Source organism: Jaculus jaculus, chromosome 11 (assembly GCF_020740685.1).
Source record: "Jaculus jaculus isolate mJacJac1 chromosome 11, mJacJac1.mat.Y.cur, whole genome shotgun sequence".
NCBI lineage: Eukaryota > Metazoa > Chordata > Mammalia > Rodentia > Dipodidae > Jaculus > Jaculus jaculus.
In genome coordinates this window covers 111,428,652-111,448,602 of record NC_059112.1, presented here as the reverse complement: position 1 = coordinate 111,448,602, position 19,951 = coordinate 111,428,652, and the positions used below count along the sequence as shown (strand labels likewise).

General features: G+C 46.5%; 1 protein-coding gene across 1 annotated transcript; it reads left to right on the top strand.

Moving 5' to 3' along the window:
• The first annotated feature begins 205 nt into the window (after window positions 1–205).
• On the top strand, window positions 206–18,309 carry Jpt2 (Jupiter microtubule associated homolog 2). The gene is made up of 5 exons (XM_004652159.2): window positions 206–304; window positions 5,998–6,146; window positions 9,739–9,881; window positions 14,243–14,291; window positions 15,639–18,309. Exons 1-5 carry the CDS (start codon window positions 261–263, stop codon window positions 15,824–15,826), a joined length of 573 nt encoding a protein of 190 aa, XP_004652216.1. The 5' UTR covers window positions 206–260; the 3' UTR covers window positions 15,827–18,309.
• Window positions 18,310–19,951: the final 1,642 nt, after the last annotated feature.

The following is a 19,951-nucleotide window of genomic DNA, read 5'->3' as shown; positions in this document are numbered from 1 at the left end:
AGGGCTGGACGGCCCGCGGGCCAATGATGGCGTCGTCGGTCGTGAGAGGCGTCCGCGACGGCCAATCGGCTGCGAGCGCGACGCCGGCCGACCTAAAGCCCGCCCTCCGGCGGGGGGCGGAGCCGGCCGCGGGATAAGCCGCAGGGCTGTGACTGGCGTGGGCGGTGTCCAACGGGCGCGGGCGAGTGTGGTACCTGCGCGGGCGGGGCCGAGCGGGAACGTCTGCGCGGAGACCGAGGAGGCCCGGGCCCGCGGCCGACATGTTCCAGGGCGCGGACGGCGAGGCTGGCCGCGGGAGCTGCAGGTGCGCGGGTCGAGGACGGGTCCGGGCGGGTGCGGGGCCGCGGCCACGTGGCGGGAAGCGCCCCGGCGAGCTCGTCCGCTGGAGCTATCGTCCGCAGCTCCTCTCTCAGGTGTCCCGCGAAGGCGGAGGGGTTCCGGGGCGGGGATGCGCGTCCTCCCCACACGGCGCCGCATGGCCCTCGGGTCGGGCGCGGGGCGGACGCCTGTGAGCCCCGTGCTCGAGCTGCCTCCGGTCGGGCGCGATGACTCGAATGTGGTTGACTGGAGGCGGCTGCAGTCGCCCTGCTGACCCGTCCTCTTAGGTGGACTCGTACCGGCGGGGGTGGGAGCGCAGGCCCTTCATGGGACCCCTCCCCGCCTGGCCAACACTGCCTCTTACTGTCCATTAATCACTTTACTCAGCTGGGTTGAGCGATCAATAGTGAGACTGATGGATGTTCGGTTGACTTTCTGAGCTACAGAAGTTAGCTGCCAAATAGGCGTCCTCGGAAGCGGATATTAGTAAAAGGAGGAAATCCTTTGGATATCGTAAAAGTGAAACAACAACAACAAAAGAGACTTAACTGAATGATGAAGCGTAACTGGAAGGCTCTGCCTGGGCCGCCCCTGGAAGCCGTGATTTAAATGGCACCTTGTGGAGTTGGAGGTTAGATAGCAGCAACCTTGCCACACTGATGCCTTGATTTTGCCTGCAGCTTTAATGCTCCTGTGGGTTTTTCTCTCTTGTGACCCTACGTCCTTTGTTTCCTTGTTGAGAGTATCTTGTGCTGAGTGGTTTTGACCTGTAAAAGCATTATGCTGTCACCCATCCAAAAGTGCTTAAACGGGGGCTGGAGAGATGGCTTAGCGGTTAAGACTTTGCCTGCAAAGCTTGAGGACTCAGGCTCAATTCCCCGGGTCCCACATAAGCCAGATGCTCAAAGTGGAGCATGCCTTTGGAGTTCATTTGCAGCAACTGAAGGCCCTGGCACGCCCATTTCTCCCCCCCCCCCCCCCCCCCGTCTCTCTCAAATAAAATACGTAAAAAAAATTTAAAGTTCTTAAACTGTAAGATTGAACCTTGTGAATAATGTAGCCCAAGTCATTTCCTCATAGTTTCCTTCCCAAGCTGGACAGTCCACACAAGTTTTTCTGAAACAGGACCTCAGGCATTGAGACCCTTCAGGTGACTATGGCTTTTGTTTTCTCTGCCTCTCCAGTGCCACAGTCCACTTGAGCTATGTGGGCCTCTCTTCTTTTGGTGCGTGCTGCTTATATTCTCTTGTACCTTCTGAATATCTCCACTGAAAAAATATTTAAGGGGTACTATAAAAGCAAAGAATTGGAATGTACCCCACATTGAGAATACTAAGCCTAACCCCAAGCATATGAGTTGGCTAATACCCTTCCCCCCTCCTGTTGGTGCCATTGTGATAACTGCTGCTTGTTTCCAGAAGGCCACACTGTGCCATTGTTGTGGGCCTTATTTTTATTGAAAGGCCTATTGAACTCAATCTTAATTGTGAGACCCTGCTGAGGTAGCCTTTGAGACTTGAATGTCTGTTGCCTGCCTATGAACCTTGTGCTGGTCCATTGTCTTTTTTAAAAAAATATATATGTGTTTCATTTATTTGCAAGCAGGGAGAGAGAAAGAGAGGGAGGGAAATAATGGGTGTGCCAGAGTCTCTTGCCACTGCTTGTGACAATTTGTGCATCTGGCTTTTGTGGGTTCTGGGGACTCAAACCCTGGATGGCTTATCAAGCTTTTCAAGCAAGTGCCTTTAACTGCTGAGCTTTCTCTCCAGCCCCATTGGTGAAGATAGCTACACCTCCTGCTAAAAGGGCCCAGGCCTCAGTACCATTCCCTGTGCCCAAACACACTGGATGCCACTTACTTTCTTGTCTTGTTTTCAAATGAAATTCGGAAGCACACACAAAACTTTTTTTGTTGTTGTTTACTTATTTATTGGGGGGGGGGCAGATAGATGAGAGAGAGAGAGAATGGGTGTACCAGGGCCTTCAGATACTATAAACTCCAGACACATGCACCACCTTGTGCATCTGGCTTACGTGGGTCCTAGGGAATCACACCTGAGTCCCTAGGCTTCACAGGCAAGCACCTTAACCACTAAGCCATGTCTTCAGCCCACAAAACACTTTTAAATTCATCATTACAACCCACATTAACATTTAATTTCTAGTAAGTACCAGTAACTTTCTGTGTGTCCACCACAAACTCAGTGTGGACCACACCTTCTCCAGAGACAGTTCTCCTGTCGCATTACTTTCCTGGAGCGCACAAGCCTTGGGCACACAGATCTGGCTTTCCTGTTAGATCTGGAGACACAGCAAAGCATTTGCTCCTGTTCTTTCTGTCTACGGGATCTAATGTAGAGTTGACATTGGGGGCTCAGGAAGTGTGTGTGAGGCAAACTGGGAAAATAAAAGTATAGAATGAGGGCCTGCTAAATACTTGATGTGATGAATATTTGAAAGACAAAGCTATACATCAGATAAGTTGAAAATGGATAAAATAAAGCCACGCATATGCATACTTGTGATCTCAGCACTTGGGAGGTGGAGAAAGGAGAATTAGGAGTTCAAGACCATCCCTGGTCATACAGTTCAAGGGCAGCCATCTTCCTCCTCCCTGAAAAAGAAAAGAAAATGAGTAAAATAGGAATTTTAACTCAGGAAACTTGATGGTGAGTTCCATTCCATTCTAAATATTGCAGATCTTTTTTTCCAAGAAAGCTATAGTAATGGCCATAGCTCTGTAGTTGGAAAATGGCCACCAAAATTAGACAGCATTATTATTATTATTATTTTCAAAGTAGGGTCTCACTAGCTCAGGCTGACCTGGAATTCACTGTGTAGTCTCAGGGAGGCCTCAAACTCACAGTGATCCTCCTACCTCTGCCTCCTGAGAGCTGGGATTAAAAGGGTGTACCACCACTCCTGGTAGACAGTCTTATTTTGCCTCACAATTTACCTGACCTAAGACCTTCTTTTTTTTTTTCCCTAGATAGGGTGTCACTTTAACCTAAACTGACCTGGAACTCACTTTATAGTCCCAGGCTGGCCTTGAACTCACATCTACTGATGCTAGATTTTAAAGGTGTATACCACCACGCCCAGCTCCTGATTTAAGATCTTCTTCAGCCCTTTTCTAACATAAGCTGGCTATTTGTAATTTAGACTCCTCCCTCCCCCCCAACAGACTGTTTCCCCCTTCATAGGACTCAGGAATGTTAACTGCTGACCAAGCAGGACTGGCACATCTGCTTTCCCCTTCCTTCCTCTCAAGCACACAGACCTGGCCCTAGTTTACAAGTCTGCCAACATGTGCCTGGCATCTATGGCTCTCTTTCACCTTACTGTTTTTTTGTTTTGTTTTGTTTTGTTTTGTTTTGTTTTGTTTTGTTTTGTTTTGTTTTGTTTTGTTTTGTTTTGTTTTGAGGTAGGGTTTCACTCTAGACCAGGTGTGGTCCCTCTTTGAAGTATCTTTTATTTTATTCCTGAGACAGAATCATGTAGCTCAGACTGGTCTTGATACATAGCTGAGAATGACCTTTGAGTGCCTGATTCTCCTGCTTCTACCTCCCAAGTGCTGGGGGTCAGGTGTGCTCCACTATACCTGTTGAATTGCATTTTAAAGTCTAGTCAGAGCCGGGCGTGGTGGCGCACGCCTTTAATCCCAGCACTTGGGAGGCAGAGGTAGGTGGATCGCTGTGGGTTCGAGGTCACCCTGAGATTACATAGTGAATTCCAGGTCAGCCTGGGCTAGAGTGAGACCAGACCTCGAAAAACCAAAAAAAAAAAAACCAGGGGGGCTGGAGAGATGGCTTAGTGGTTAAGGCACTTGCATCCAAACCTAACCACCCTGGGTTCAATTCCCCAGTACCACATAAAGCCATAACACAAAGTGGCACATCTAGATTTCATTTGCAGTGGCTGGAGGCCCTGGAATGCCCGTATTCTCTCCGCCCCCCCCCCCCCGCAAATAAATAAAGAATTTTACTAAAGAGGGAGAGAGAAAAAAGCTGGGCGTGGTAGTGCACACCTTTAATCCCAGCACTGGAGAGGCAGAGGTAGGTGGATCGCCGTAAGTTCAAGGCCACCCTGAGACTACACAGTCCCGAGGTTGGGTCTCATGCTAGCTCAGGCTGACTTGGAATTCACTATGTACTCTCAGGGTGGCCTCAAACTCATGGCAGTCCTCCTACCTCTGCCTCTCCAGTGCTGGGATTAAAGGCATGTGCCACCACACCCAGCATATTTAATTTTTTTTAAGTCTAGCCAAGGGGCTGGAGAGATGGCTTAGCTGTTAAGGCACTTGTTTGAGAAGCCTAAGGACCTAGGTTAGATTCCCCATTACCCATGTAAGCCAGATGCACATGCATCTGGAGTCTGTTTGTAGTGGCTAGAGGTCCTGGCATGCTCATTCTCTCTCCAATAAATAAGTTTTAAAAATTGTTTTAAGTTTAACCAGGTGTCTGAAAAGATGCATGTGAATTCAGTGTTTTACCATGCTCTGGATGTCAGGGCAAAGCTATGTGGTAATTCATGGGTCTTCAGCTGGTGTAGTAAAAACTAGCCATGGAACTGGAGAGCTGGCTTAGCCACTAAGGTGCTTGCTCATAAAACCTAATGACCCAAGTTTGATTCTCTAGTACCATGTAAAGCCAGAAGCACAAAGTGGTGCATGTATCTGAAGTTCATTTGCAGCGGCTAGAGGCCCTAGTACTCCCATTCTCTCCCTCCCAAATAAATAGATAAAATATAAAAGTCAGGGCTGGAGAGGTGGCTTAGCAGTTAAGGTACTTGCCTGTGAAGCCTAAGGACCCAAGTTCCATTCTCCAGGACCCCAAATAAGCCAGATACACAAGGTGACACATGGGTCTGGAGGTCATTTGAGTGGTTGGAAGCCCTGGTGTGCCCATTCTCTCACTTCTTCTTTTGTTCTTTCCCTCTCTCTGCTTGCAAATAAATAAATATTTTAAAATGTATATAAAAGTCACATGTTCTCTCATGTGTATCCAAACGTTTAATGTTTATATGTATGTAAATAAGGAGGTATGAGAGTGAGTAAAGAGTATTTGATTTGAGATCAAAAAGCAAGAGAAGGAAACACAGCTGAGAAGGGGAGGAAAAAAGAAAACGTGTAGCATGAAAGCAGAAAGGAGCTTATGTAAGGGGCTGGGAGATATTTCAGCAGTTAAAGATGAACAAGTAAACAAATAAAAACTAGTTTCTTTTTTTCGGGGGAGGGGAATAGTATCTCAGGGTGGCCTCGAACTCACGGCAGTCCTCCTACCTCTGCCTCCCAAGTGCTGGGATTAAAGGCGTGTGCCACCACGCCCAGCTCTAAAATACTAATTTCTCATCTTTATATGATGTGACTTCTAGAAAATATAAAGTTCCTCATGTGATCCCTCCTCTCCCTTTCTTACATGAGAGAACATGTCTCTGTATTCTCTCTCTCTTTCTCTGTGATAGACAGGGCATTGTTGTGACTCCCAAGCTGGCTTTGAACTGAAGCCCCAGCCTCCCAAGCGCTGGAGTTCTAGGTGTGTGCCATGATGCCCAGCTGTGGCTTTCATTTCTGCTTTTTGGGATTAGCCCTAGAGCATGAGAAAGACCAACACCAATTCTCATGGGCCCCAGGAGCCTGTTGTCAGCCTTCAGTAACTCGTGTTTGCTCGGTAATTGTAGGTCCATGAAGCCCCCCGGTGGAGAATCGAGTAATCTTTTTGGAAGTCCAGAAGAAGCTGTTCCTTCGAGCAAGCCCAACAGGATGGCGTCTAATATTTTTGGACCAACTGAAGAACCTCAGAACATACCCAAGAGGACAAACCCCCCAGGTATGGGCCTTCCTTCCCTCCACACTGTTCTTTAGAACTTGCCTTGCTGTCCAGTGGTGAAAGGGGAGAGTCTTTGAACAGGCTTGTTTAGCTGGTCGTGGTGGCAGGTCTAGTCTCAGCACTCAAGCTGAGATGGGAAAATCTGGAGTTGAGTCCAACCTGACACTGTGGCAAGAAAAAAGGTGAAGAGTCTTCATTTGGGTGACAGACTGTCCTGTTGACCAGCCACACAGTATCTTCTGTGTGTATCCATGAGAGGAAAGTGAGATTTGACCCATCCTTGAAAGATCTGAAGGGTTATATATCTTGTTCTAGCATTCTAGAACAAGAGCGAGGCCTACTCCCTACCTCATGCCAATTCTTTTCAGGTATAGATGAATAAAACAGGTAGATGCAGCCAGGCGTGGTGATGCACACCTTTAATCCCAGCACTCAGGAGGCAGAGGCGGGAGGATCGCCGAGAGTTTGAGGTCACCCTGAGACTATAGTGAATTCAGTCAGCCTGAGCTAAGCGAGAATGGACCTTGAAAACAAAAAGAAAAGAAAACAACAACAACAAAACAGGTAGATGCAAAGGGTAGCTTTTGTTTGTTTAATTGGGGCATGGGCTGGGGTTGCAGGAAGGCTCATGTTGTATCCAGCATGGGTTAGAACCAGGAGTAGCCAGCCCTGTGCAGCCTTCATACGAGTGACAGCAGAGCAGTCTTAAGTGCAAGGTAGATTCAGACAGCTCACTTGGCCCTCCCTCAGCAGACTGTTTCCAGAGTTGTCTTTAGACTAACCCGCACAGCAGGTGGAGTTCTCTGGAAAGCATGGCATGCCTCTGAGCCTCATGCATGCTCTAAGGCACAGTGGGGTCTGGATGCCTTGACTTACTTGCTGCCACGACCAGGTTTTTTCCCCCAATGTTGGAGATTGTTTTCTATCCTACCAGGGCTCTTTGAAAACAGTCCCTGCTAGTTCTGTCCACTCCCCAAGGGCCTTGGGCTCAGTCACTCAAACAGCCCTGCAGTTTGAGAGCCAGGCTGAGAGCAGTGTGCAGAGGCGCACTTTCGAAGCTGTGTGGATAACCTGCCGTGCAAGCCCAGGGAATCTTCGCTGGAGACTGCCGTCCGTTGTCTTCGTCTTCGTGCGTCTTGCTAGCTCTCATCTGGGATCTTCACAGGTTTTCCCATTTACCTGACAAGGATAATTTGTGTTTATGGCCTGTCTAGTATCCAGTGAGTGTGCTGAGTGCCTTGCATATGCTTTTACATGTCACCCTCACCACACCCTAGAAGGTAGAGAGCTACTCTGACAACAGCAGAAACAGGCTTGAGGGGGTTCTCTGGTGTGTCTGAGCCCACAGATAGTTTCTGGCAGAATTGGCCTTTGGATTTGGGTTTTCTTGCTGCATATTGACCTGAGACTAGTCCTGGTGGTGCATAGCTATAGAACCTCCGGAGCCCAAGGCCAGCCTGTGACCTTGTCTAAAAGAGCAGAACAAATAAATCAATGAACCAACCTCAATAGACCCATTGGGCTCTATTTAATTTCTGTGTGCAGAATTGCTGGGTAAGTAGGTGTGTGAATTTAAAAAACTTCCAAATAGTCTCTAAAGAGGTTGCCCACTGTTTACCTACAATGCATGTTTATGCTGTTTATGCCAATGCACTATTTAATTTGGCTTCTTAAAACGTATCTTAAATTTTTTCTTCAACTCCCAGTGGATTGAGCTACTTTTTCTTGCTTCAAAGCTATATAAAGATATATGGTGTGATTACTCCTCTATATAGTTAAGAGACAACTCATATTCATGATGGGGCAAAAGTTAACTTGGATGTCTTAGATACTCCAATGCTTCCTGCTATGGCAGCTGGAGCAGGATGCATACACCAGCAGTGGTGCAGGAGGGAGAGTGGCCGGAATACCAGGTAAGGGCCTAATGTCCTGCCATCTCCTCTGCTGAGGAAACTGGTCCACAGGCCCCTCTTACGAGGCTCTGGTTAAAATGGCCGTGGTTGTATTAGAGACCCAGAGGAGTGTGCATCACAGCCCACAGAAAGCACAGCTGGCCTTCATTCAGTGTTCGTGTGTCAATCATTGTCCCAGGCATTTGAACTAGGTGCTACAGCAACTCACAGAATCCTTGTTCGAGCCTAGGGGGTGGCTCTTTTGTCCTTACTGTGCAGATGAGGAATTGTGGGCAGAAAGGCCAAGCAACCGAGCAGCACAGCTAGACGGCAAAGCACATTGTCTTTCCTTTTGTAGACAGTAACTCTTTGGTGCACTAGGGACATCACTTTGACAAAGCCTGTGTTGCGGTTACCTTTTCCTCTAAAATCAGCTTATAGGAGGACAGGGTTTGTTTCAAGCTTAGGGATTCCAGGGGACGGTTCATCCTGGTGGAAGAAACTGGCTCCCTTCAGCATCACAGCTGAGACGGGAAAGGCCAACATACAAGCACGAACAGCCAGAGCTGAAACTGGCTCTTGACACACCCAGTGACACAACTCTTCCGGCAGGCTGCTGGAGACTTGAGTAGGAAGCTTAATCTTAACCAAAAGTACCCCACACTATGGGGAACATACATTTACATCCAACCACCACAGCCTGCCTCCATTAACACAGTGCTTTGTGGACAGTAGGTACCTGGTGTCTGCTGAGTGAAGACATCCGTTGGTACTGCATAAGGCAGCTGTCTTCTTGCCTTTCAGGTATCTGGACATCGTTGTGGCATGCCCTGACTTCAGCTCACACAAAGCTCCACCTGAGATGCTCACTTCTATCTGACTTAGCAGCTCACAGCTGGCAGCAAGGATGTCACATGTCTAAGTTGCTGATACATCTAGTTAGCAGTAGACATTCCAGCAAGAAGGAAGTCAGAATGACTAGTGTTTTCCAGATTACAGGTTCACCATGAATAGGGCCACACTCTGTGGGAACTAAACATTTAGCTGTTTGCTTTTAATCTTCTAAAGAACCGGGGATGGGTATATGGCTCAATTAGTAGAGTGCTTACCTAGCATTCACAAACTAGCACCATGTTAAAAATCAGTACTGGGGAGGTGAAGGCAGGAGGATCAGAAGTTCAAGACCATCCTTGCTTACATAATGAGTCTGAGGCCAGTCTGGACTACATAAGACTGTCTCAAAAAAAAAAAAAAAAAAATCCTGCCTTTTATCCTACCACTTGTGAGGCAGAGGTAGGAGGAGCACTGTGAGTTCAAGGCTAGCTTGAGACTACATAGTGAATTCCAGGCTAACCTGGGCTAAAATGAGACCCTACCTCAAAAAAAATTACTGAAGAACTGTTCCTGGGTTTAACAAAGGAGACTCTTAAACAAGAAAGCTTGCACTGCTCAGCATCAAGAAAACTCTAGAGGAAAAAGGTACTGTTAATTCTTTTTCCTTTTAGGGGCCTCCTAGATCAGCTTGAGCCCACTTGTGAAGGCTTCAGCAGGCCCCAAGTAAAGGGCTGACTGAGATGTAGGGCTTCAGGCATTTAGACCCATGTGCCATTACCCTGTCTGCCTGAGACTTGAAGCTGGCACGTCTCTAGTGGGAAGAAACAGGGTGTCCAGTGTTTATTGTTCTGTGGTTGTTTCTGTAGGAGGGAAAGGAAGTGGTATCTTTGACGAATCAACTCCTGTGCAGACTCGACAACGTCTGAACCCACCTGGTGGGAAGACCAGTGACATTTTTGGGTCCCCAGTCACTGCCACTGCACCTTTGGCACACCCAAACAAGCCCAAGGTAAGGACAGCATTAAGGTAGCAGAGGGAAAAGAAAAACAAAGTCTGAGCCAAGTTCTCTTAAACAGGCTTCAGGCAGGTGTGATGTTCTATTAGGAAGAGGCAGGTACTTGATGTGGTATTCCTGGGAATGGTTATTCATCACTGGGTTTGGAAGCTCCCCTGAGTCATCCAAGAAACATGCTCTGACTTCATGATGAGCCACCACACCTGGTTTAGCAATATTTCTTAACTGTTCTCTTTTCCACCTTCCTACCTCAAGCCAGGTATGATGGCTCATACCTGTATACCAAGCACATATAGTTGGAGGCAGGAGGGTCAGGAGTTCAAGGTCATCCTCAGCTACATAGTGAATTTGAGAGTGGCCTGGGCTAAATAAGATCTTGTCTCTAAAAAAAAAAAAAAAAAAAAAAAAAAAGGAAAGGAAAAAAAGAGGAAGACAAGGAGGAAGAACAAGAACTATTTGTCTTAAAATTCTAGCCATGTCTGGTATTACTTTTATTTATTTGTTCATTTGTTTTTTAGTTTTTCGAGGTAGGGTCTCACTCTAGCCCAGGCTGACCTGGAATTCACTGTATAGTCTCAGGGTGGCCTCGAACTCAGTGATTCTCCTATCTCTGCCTCCCAAGTGCTGGGTAAAGGCATGCGCCACCACTCCCAGGTGGTATTACTTTTAGAAAATCATTACATTATTGTTGGTTACATTCCAGAAAAGCACCCATTACAGAATTGAAATGGAAATGAAACAAGGAAAACAAACAGATGGGAGAGCATTTGTCATGGCCAGCTCAGTTGAATAGCCTTACATACCTGCTGGTCTTACCGCAGTGACTGCTCCGCAATTGGGAATCTCAGGAGGCAGGCATGACCCCCAATGAGCACTAGGCAGCGGTGCTAACTCCACAGGAAGTGTGTGGCATGGGGACTCTGTTGTGCTCCGGCTGGTCAGACGTTAGATTAGCTGAGCCCAAAGAAGCAGCTTTGGACTCACGAGTTCCAGTGAACATGGAATGAGTGAAGTGTGGGCCCATAATTCTTCTGGACACAGAGCAGGAGGACCCAGGAAGGGGAGACGGCTAAGTGGTCAGAGGGAAACCTGCCAGCTCAGGTTCAGTTCTGCAGTACCCATGTAAACCCAGAAGCAAGAAGTAACACAAGTTTTATTTGTAAGGACAAGAGGTCCTGGGTTGCCTCCCCCTCACACACACATATGCAAATAAGAGGCATTTGCCATGAGAAGGTGCAAAACCACATTAGTTTTTAAGCAAGGGAAACCTAATCATAAACATTTTATGAGCATGAGAGACAAGTGGCATACTAGAGCCTGTAGTTGCTGCAGGTTGAACTCCAGAGGCATGTGCCACTTTGTGCATCTGGTTTACGTGGGTTCTGGGGAATTTAACCTGGGTCCCTAGGCTTTGCAGACAAGAGCCTTAAGCCATCTTTCTGACCCTAAATATAATTTTTTTCTTTTTCTTTTCTTTTTTTTTTTTTTTTTTTTTTTAGTTTTTCAAGGTAGGGTTTCACTGTAGCTCAGGCTGACTTGGAATTCACTATGTAGTCTTACGGTGGCCTCAAACTCATGGCGATCCTCCTACTTGTGCTTCCCAAGCGTTAGGATTAAAGGCGTGAGCCCCCACGTCCAGCTCTAAATACAAAATTCTTAACAAGTGTTGACAAGTAGGGAAATAGACTGCATTGCTAGTGGGAATGCAAGAAGGTGCCACAGCTAAGATCAGTTTGACAGCCCCTCAAAAAGTAAAGCAGGGGCCTGCCAAGACGGTTCAGGGGTTAAAGGTGCTTCTTTGCAAAGCCTGCTGGCCCAAGTGTGCTTCCCTAGGACCCACATAAAGCCATATGCACAAAGTGGCACATGCATCTAGTGTACATTTGTAGTGACAGGAAGCCCTGATGTGTCCAGTCATTCCGAATCTCTGTCCTCACAGATAAATAAAAAAACGTGTATTTTTAAAGTTAAGCATATCAGGTGTGGCAGCACCCCTGCATTCCTACGTACCCATGCCTTATGGCTCTCACTTCTAGCACTTGAGTGGCGGTGGCAAAGGTGGCCAGCCTAGGAGTTTGTTTGCAGTGGCTACAGGCCCTGTAACACCCATCCTCTCTGTCTGCCTCTTTCTCTCTCTCTTTCTCAAATAAATAAATAGACTGTGCACCATGTGTATCTGGGTTACATGGGTATTGGGTCCTTAGGCTTTGCAGGCAAGAATGCCTTAACTGCTAAACCATCTCTCCAGCCCAATAAATTTACTTATTTTTTTTTTTTAATTTTATTTATTTATTTGAGAGCGACAGACACAGAGAGAAAGACAGATAGAGGGAGAGAGAGAGAATGGGCATGCCAGGGCTTCCAGCCTCTGCAAATGAACTCCAGACGCGTGCGCCCCCTTGTGCATCTGGCTAACGTGGGACCTGGGGAACCGAGCCTCGAACCGGGGTCCTTAGGCTTCACAGGCAAGCGCTTAACCGCTACTCCATCTCTCCAGCCCTACTTATTTATTTTTTAAGAGGGAGGGAGAGAGAGAGAGAATGGGCGCACCAGGGCCTCTCCAGCCACTGCAGATGAACTCCAGATGGTGTGTTCCCTAGTGCATCTGGCTAACATGGGCCCTGGGGAATTGAACCTGTGTCCTTTGGCTTTGCAGGCAAACACCTTAACTGCTAAGGCATCCCTCCAGTCCAATTTATTTTTTTAAGGAGGAGGGCATGTGTAGGCAAGGTGGCTAGAGAGATAGCTCAATCCATAATGTGCTTGTGTCTCAGCATAAGGATCCCAAATTTGATTCCCAATACCCACACTAAAAAAATGCTGGGCAAAGCCGGGCATGGTGGCGCACGCCTTTAATCCCAGCACTCAGGAGGCAGAGGTAGGAGGATCACCACAAGTTCAAGGCCACCCAGAGGCTACATAGTGAATTCCAGGTCAGCCTGGACCAGATTGAGACCCTACCTTGAAAAATAAAAAAACAAAACAAAAAAATAAAAAGGAAGTTCTGATGCATGTACAGTGTGGATGAACTAGAAAACATGCCACCTAGCTTTTAAGAAATAATTTTATTTTATTTAGTTATTTATTTTCGTTTTTCGAGGTAGGGTCTCACTCTAGTCCATACTGACCTGGAACTCACTATGTAGTCTCAGGATCATCTCGAACTCACTGTGATCCTCCTCGCTGTGCCTCCTGAGTGCTGAGATTAAAGGCATGTGCCACCACACCCGGCTCATTTTATTATTTTTTATGGGTAGATAGGATAGTTGGGATTTGCTTCAGGATAGTATCAAGAGGCCCTGTGTAGGATAATATAATTGAGACAGGGTGTCATCACAGCAGTACAGCAGAGTGGGGGGGGGGGCTCAGTTTGTAAGTCTGGGTATTTTTTGTTTTGTTTTTCAAGGTAGGATCTCATTGTGGCCCAGGCTGACCTGGAATTCACTCTGTATTTTCAGGGTGGCCTCAAACTCACTGAGATTCTCCTACCTCTGCCTCCCAAGTACTGGGTTTAAAGGTGTACACCACTATTCCCAGCTGCTTTTTTTCTTTTCTTTGTGATGCTGGCGATCAAACCCAGAAGCTATTACATGCTAGGCAAACAACCACTGAGCTGCACCTCACCCATCTACTTTGTTTATTGTAGAATTGTCATAAAATTATGTATTGAATGTTAAGAATAAATATTTCTGGTGGTGTAGGCCTTTGGTTCCAAATACTCAAGAAGCTGATGGCGAATCACAAGTTCAATGTGTGCCTGGCCTACAGAATAAGTTCAAGGCCAGCCTTTGTTAACTTAATGAGACCTGTCTCAAAAAGGAAAAGTGAAAAGAGGATTGGAGATGTAAGCTCAGTGGTAGTGTACTTGCAATGTACAAGGCCCTAGACTGAAACCCTGGTACTACCAAAAAGAATATCAAAATAAACTGAAGTCATCCGTGGCCTGGTTTCTTTTTTTTTTTTTTTAATTTTTATTAGCATTTTCCATGATTATAAAAAAAAAAATCCCATGGTAATTCTCTCCCCTCCCCCCCACTTTCCCCTTTGAAATTCCCTTCTCCATCATATTACCTCCCCATCTCAATCATTGTACTTACATATATACAATGTCAACCTATTAAGAACCCTCCTCCCTTCCTTTCTATTCCCTTTATGTCTCCTTGTTAACTTACTGGCCTCTGCTACTAAGTATTTTCATTCTCACGCAGAAGCCCAATCATCTGTAGCTAGGATCCACATATGAGAGAGAACATGTGGCGCTTGGCTTTCTGAGCCTGGGTTACCTCACTTAGCCGTGGCCTGGTTTTTGTTGTCCACCTGGCTGAGCCCTGACCTCATAGCTTGTCTTGTTATAGGATCATGTTTTACTGTGTGAAGGAGAAGACTCCAGATGTGACCTCAAAGGTGAGTGAACTTGTTTGCTGCTTCCTCTGCATGGCTTCAGCCTGGAAGAGCTGCTGGTGTGCTGGCAAAACCAAAGCATCCATCTAAACAAACACAGGGGCGTGTGTTGCTAAGGGGGGTTAGTTAGTATTTGAAGAAGGCTGGGAACATGATCCTAGTTACCTCCGATAATAACCTTTAGATTTTCTTTCTTCCTTTTCATTGCCAGTGAGCCTATACATGAGACCAAGGTGTTGTCTCCTAAAAGCTCATTTGAGCCAGTATAAAGGGCAAGGATCTAGAACTTTTGACCAAGGCCAGAGCTGGTAGACCTTGGAAGAACATAAGTAGAAAAGGAGAGGTGAGGCCTGTGTGTTTCAGGGAGGACTGGAGCATTCCCTATTCAATCTCTTGAGTCAGCTGCCATGCCATTGGTCTGAGCTCAGACTGGGAAGCACAGTTCTGTGAAATGACTGGTCACCATTTCCTGCAGCTGATTACTCAGATACCTGTAAGTTAATTCATCCTTCCGTCAAAATATCTTGAGCAGTGAGGTCAGGAGCCTTGTTAGACCCTCAGTTAAGGTATGTTCCTTGCTCTAAGAAAGTTTATTATACTTTAGACAGGAGAAGTGAATGAAGTGTAATGTGTTATAAAGAAATAACTCACTGGGTGCCGTGGCCCATGCCTTTAATCCCAGCACTCAGGAGGCAGAGGTAGGAGGATTGCTGTGAGTTTGAGGCCACCTTGAAATAGTTGACAGTGAATTCCAGGTCCGCCTGGGCTACAGTGAGACCCCACCTGGAAAAATAAAAGAAAATTTTAAAAATGAAGAAGAAGAAGAAATAACTTAGCCAGGCATGGAGATGCAAACATGAATTCATGGCCAGCTTGGGCATAGAGTGAGTTCAGTCAGACTGAGCTATAGTGAGACCCTACTCAAAAAAAAAAGCCAGGCATGGTAGCACATGTGTTTAATCCCACCATTTGGAAGGCAGAGGTAGGAGGAGCGCCATGAGTTCGAGGCTATCCTAAGACTACATAGTAAATTTCAGGTCAGGCTAGGCTAGAACAAGACCCTACCTTGGAAAACAAACAAAAAAAATTAAAAACAAAGGTAGATAACATTGAGGGAAGACATCAGAGTGTTTAGAGCAGCCAGCCCTAACTCAGTGCTTAGTTTCAGAAGCACATCTGCCTCTCACACCAAGTTCTCTTGGTGCAAAAGAACCTGACCTTATTATCTCTTTTAAATTTACCATATTGTAGTCTGACTAACTGCTTTCTGACACCAACTTCTTTCTCTGCTGCTTCCCTGGAAGGGTGGCGACTGCCTTTCTCTAATGGTCACTGTGCTTTGTCCCACAGCTGTTACAAGTTCTCTGCCCCGGGAAGAACAGGGTGAGAAGGGCAGCTCACAAGAAGCGGGCCATGCCAAAGCTCCTGAACCCATGCCCACAGTGGACAGCCATGAGCCCAGGCTGGGTCCACGGCCTCGCTCCCACAACAAGGTCCTGAATCCACCCGGAGGCAAATCCAGCATCTCCTTCTATTGAGAAGCTCCTGTTTTGACTGTAGCGGGCTGGACACTCAGAGATAGGGTATTGAATGTTAGTGTTTCCTTTAACCAAATAAGCAAGGGTGGGAGATGGTTTGTCACACAGGTGGGATTGGCTGCCCATAGGCCCTGTTGCCATCACAAGGAATGCAGAGGACTGCACCTTCCAGACTGCCAGGATACACATCTGGGGGGATAAAATGGGACTCTGTTCATTAGTTGCTCAGTGTGGAGCAAACTAAGGTGGGGGAGGGCAGAGGAGATTGTGCTACGTAGCAGGAGGGATGGTAAGGTCTTCTATCTGCCACTTTGTAATGGAGGAGGGAGGCATAAGTAGAAGCAAGAAGAAGTGGAGTCTGCATTAAACACCCCCCTTCTGGGAATGCCTATCCCCAAAATGGCTTCCATTTCTCAGATTACCTCTGAACCTCAACGTCTCCTTGTTTTATCCCCAATGTGTTCTATAGTCTTGAAACATCCTGATTGCTTTTTATTGGTAGCAGTCAACAGAAACCAAAGTTATCCTCAGTCTTGTCCTGTGAGAGGTTTTTATATATTGATTCTCTACGTTCTTGGTTCCTGCACCTAAAGCCACGGCCAGGTCTCAAGTAGCCACCTGTCTTCCCCTCTAAGAGCTGGCTCTGTTCTTGGCATGCCAGGCTCACTTGTGGATTCTTTCCTTTGTTTCTCTCATCAGTCTCAAGTCTAGGTCTGTGTTCCTAACCTGTGATGTGGAGTTAACTGCTGATGCATGCTTCTTCCTGTTCATGAGGTCCCTGGCCTCAGTGGGGCTTAAAACCTGCTAAGACATGCCCAGGTACTGGGCATGTTCCCATTCTTTCTTGTTCTTTTCCTGTAGTTGGTGGGAAGATCTTCTGACAAACCTTGGATTTTTAAGTTGGTTTCTTTAACATCCAAAAGGCTAGAAATATCTGCTGTTCATAAATACCTGTGGACTCCATTTCTAACACCTTCCAGAAAAATGTCTTTACACAGGCACATTAGATGAAGAGGAAAAGCTTTACCCTCTTGACCATGTTCACAAGCAATGCTCCTTAGGCCTTTACAGTCACAACTGCTGGCTGGCACAGTGGTCTGTCTTCATCAGACAAAGGCTCCTCCTCCCCAGCCCAGACTCCACTCCAGCCTTAGATTCATGCTCCACCTTGGTGGCCATGTTAGAAGAGGTTCTGGATGTTGTGCCCAATCTCTGAGTGCCTAGAAAGCTCACACCAGGTGCCAGAAATACCCTCTTTATTCAAGTCTGGAGACAACTCCGCAGTTATCCTTAGCTAGACCTGGCTGCTTAAGTGCCTGCAGGCGTCACCTGCCAAGCTTCACTTCCTCAGTGTCATCTGTCCAGGGGTCTGCATGTGCCTTTGTCGACCGAAGAGTTTTGCCCTTTCGGTTACCTTGCGGACTGCAGCCAAGAAACATGACCTTGATGTGATTGTGTAAGGACTCAAGTAGGCCGTGTTTTAGAGTCATTTATGGGGATGTCATTTGAAATTCAAGGTATTTTTCCCCATTTAAAAATGTCATTTAAAAAGTCATAAATGATGGGTAGCTTTTTAAGCCTAGACACTAACTTGTTTAAGATACGAGGAAATAGTCTTGATGTTAGAAATGAACCACTTTTGTAACTTTGTTTTGTTTTTCGAGGTAGGGTCTCACTTAACTTAGGCTGGCCTGGAATTTACTGTGTAGTCTCAGGGTAGCCTGGAACTCATGGCAATCCTCCTACCTCTGCCTTCCGAGTGCTGGGATTAAAGGCGTGCACCACCACACCCAGCGTAACTATTTTCTTAAGGAGAACATGATTTGTGAGCCAGGCATGGTGGTGTATACCTTTAATCCTTTAAACCAGAAATAGGAGGATTGTGTGAATACAGAGTGAATTCTAGGTCTGCCTGGGCTAGAGTGAGACCCTACCTTGAAAAATCGGAAAAAAAATGATTTGTGAATTCAATTGGATTGTTAAGGAAAAATATGACATCCAGTGCTGGCCCTGCTGTTAGCTCAGTTAGAGGAGTTCTAGCTCCACCCACTGGCCTAAATGGCTAGGTGGAGGTGGGGCCCACAGCCACCAATTTAGGCATCTTCCCATCTCTTCTTCTGAGCTGGGCTCCGAGCTTGAGTTGTCCACTTACTGCAGGGAGCAGAGGAGGTTATGCGCAGCTGAGTGGAGGGGTGTGAGGTCATCACTTGCATTTGAAAGGTGCTACGTGAGTCTACGTGAGTCAAGGATGCCCATGTGTGAACACATCCTGTTCCGATCCTCCAGGCTGCACGGGGGAATTACTAGTCTTTATTCTTATTAAGCCTTAAAACTTTCAAGTGCATTTGGTGCCAACATTTTTCTATAGCTGTATCAGAACAAGAAACCTATCTTCACATCACAATGTAATTTTGATAGGAACATTTTATTATTTTTATGAGGCAGAATTGGGTATAACAGTTGAATTAAACTTAGTAATCATACATTCTTAGCCTTTGCCTGTTTGTGTGTGTGTTTGCTTTCTTCCAGTGTCTGGTCTGCAAAAAACAGCTTGAACACTACAACTCTTTCCAATAGCTTTTTATTGGAAAAGGAATGTTTCACCCCACCCTTAGCCAGAGGATTCTCAAAGCTTTGCACAGAGTTAGTGGTGAAGGTGCCTAAGTTATTCATAACGTTTGTATATCTTAAGCATATATTCTCTTGGGTAAGTGATGTTATGGCAACTTAATCTGCCCTACCTTGGCTCTGAACTGCCCCAGTGACCCAGTAAGCAAGCCTTGTAATAAGTAGGTAAGGTGTCAGCTATTAGTTTTGTCAGATTGCAATCCTGAAGAGAAAGAACAGGCTTTCCTTTATATCACAATTTTCACTCACACACTATCCTCGGGCGGATTTGGGGGCATAACCCTTCTCAGACTGCCTGCCTAGAAGAGCCTTTAGGGGGTTCTGACTGTTGGTACCCAGGCTTTGCATGAAAACCAAAGTGTCGCAAAGAAAGGCAACATGGGTTATCTGGAACCATCCACACTTGCCCACACAAAACTGGAAGTAAGGAGAGTTTTATGAACTGACTTCATCACTGACAATACAACATTACATGGTAGCAACTGCTCTGGCACCAGCCAAGCCCTGAAATCCCAGACATAGCATATGGATCCTGGTGGCTCCTCTTGTGTTAGCAGGAAGGAGTGAAATGGTTGTAGTTGCCACCTGAAGTCACATTCCTAGTTCCAAAAATAATGCTGGCTCTTTTGACATGGACTGTCTTTTCATGATATACCATAGGTATTTGAGCCTTGTAGATTTGTTGCTCCCCTGGGTTCCCTCCTTCCTTCTGAACTGACCTTTTGTGTGTGTGTGCACCCTGTGTACACACTTGGCAGAGGCCAGAGGAGGGCATCCAGGGGTTTGGTTTTGTCTTGATTTTTTGAAGTAAAGTCTCGCTCTAACCCAGGCTGACCTGGAATTCACTGTCTAGTCTCAGGATGGCCTCAAACTCATGGCGATCCTCCTACCTCTGCCTCCTGAGCACTAGGATTAAAAGTGTGCACCATCACACCCGACTCACCCAGTTTTTTTTTAATAATCACTCTTTCATCTTACTTCCTTGAGATAGTCTCTCTGACCTTGAAGCATTTTTTAGTTAGGCTACCTGACCAGAGAGCCCCAGGGAGCCTGCTGTCTGCCCACCCTCAGGTCTGGAGTTACAGGTGTGTGCTCGCACCCAGACTTTGATGCGGAAGCAGTGGATCAAACTTGGGTCCTCGTGCTTGAACAGCAGCACCTATCTGTCCGGCCCCTGGCTGGCTGGCTCTCTTTCTTTTTTAATCCTTAACATTCTGAGAGCTCACTGGTGAAATACTCTTAGGTGTAACCATAAAGCACTATCTGAAATATAAATTGTGAAGAAACAAGAGGGACATATCAGCGATCTCTATGACTTTGGCAGGCATTAGGGACTTGGAAATTAAAAGTAAGAGGATCGCTGTGAGTTCAAGGCCACTCTGAGACTACATAGTGAATTCCAGAATGAGAACCTACCTCAAAAAAAAAAGGATGGGATATGAGCTGACCAGGAAACCTTTCAGGTGGAGACAGCAGGAATTAGAAACCATCTGAGCC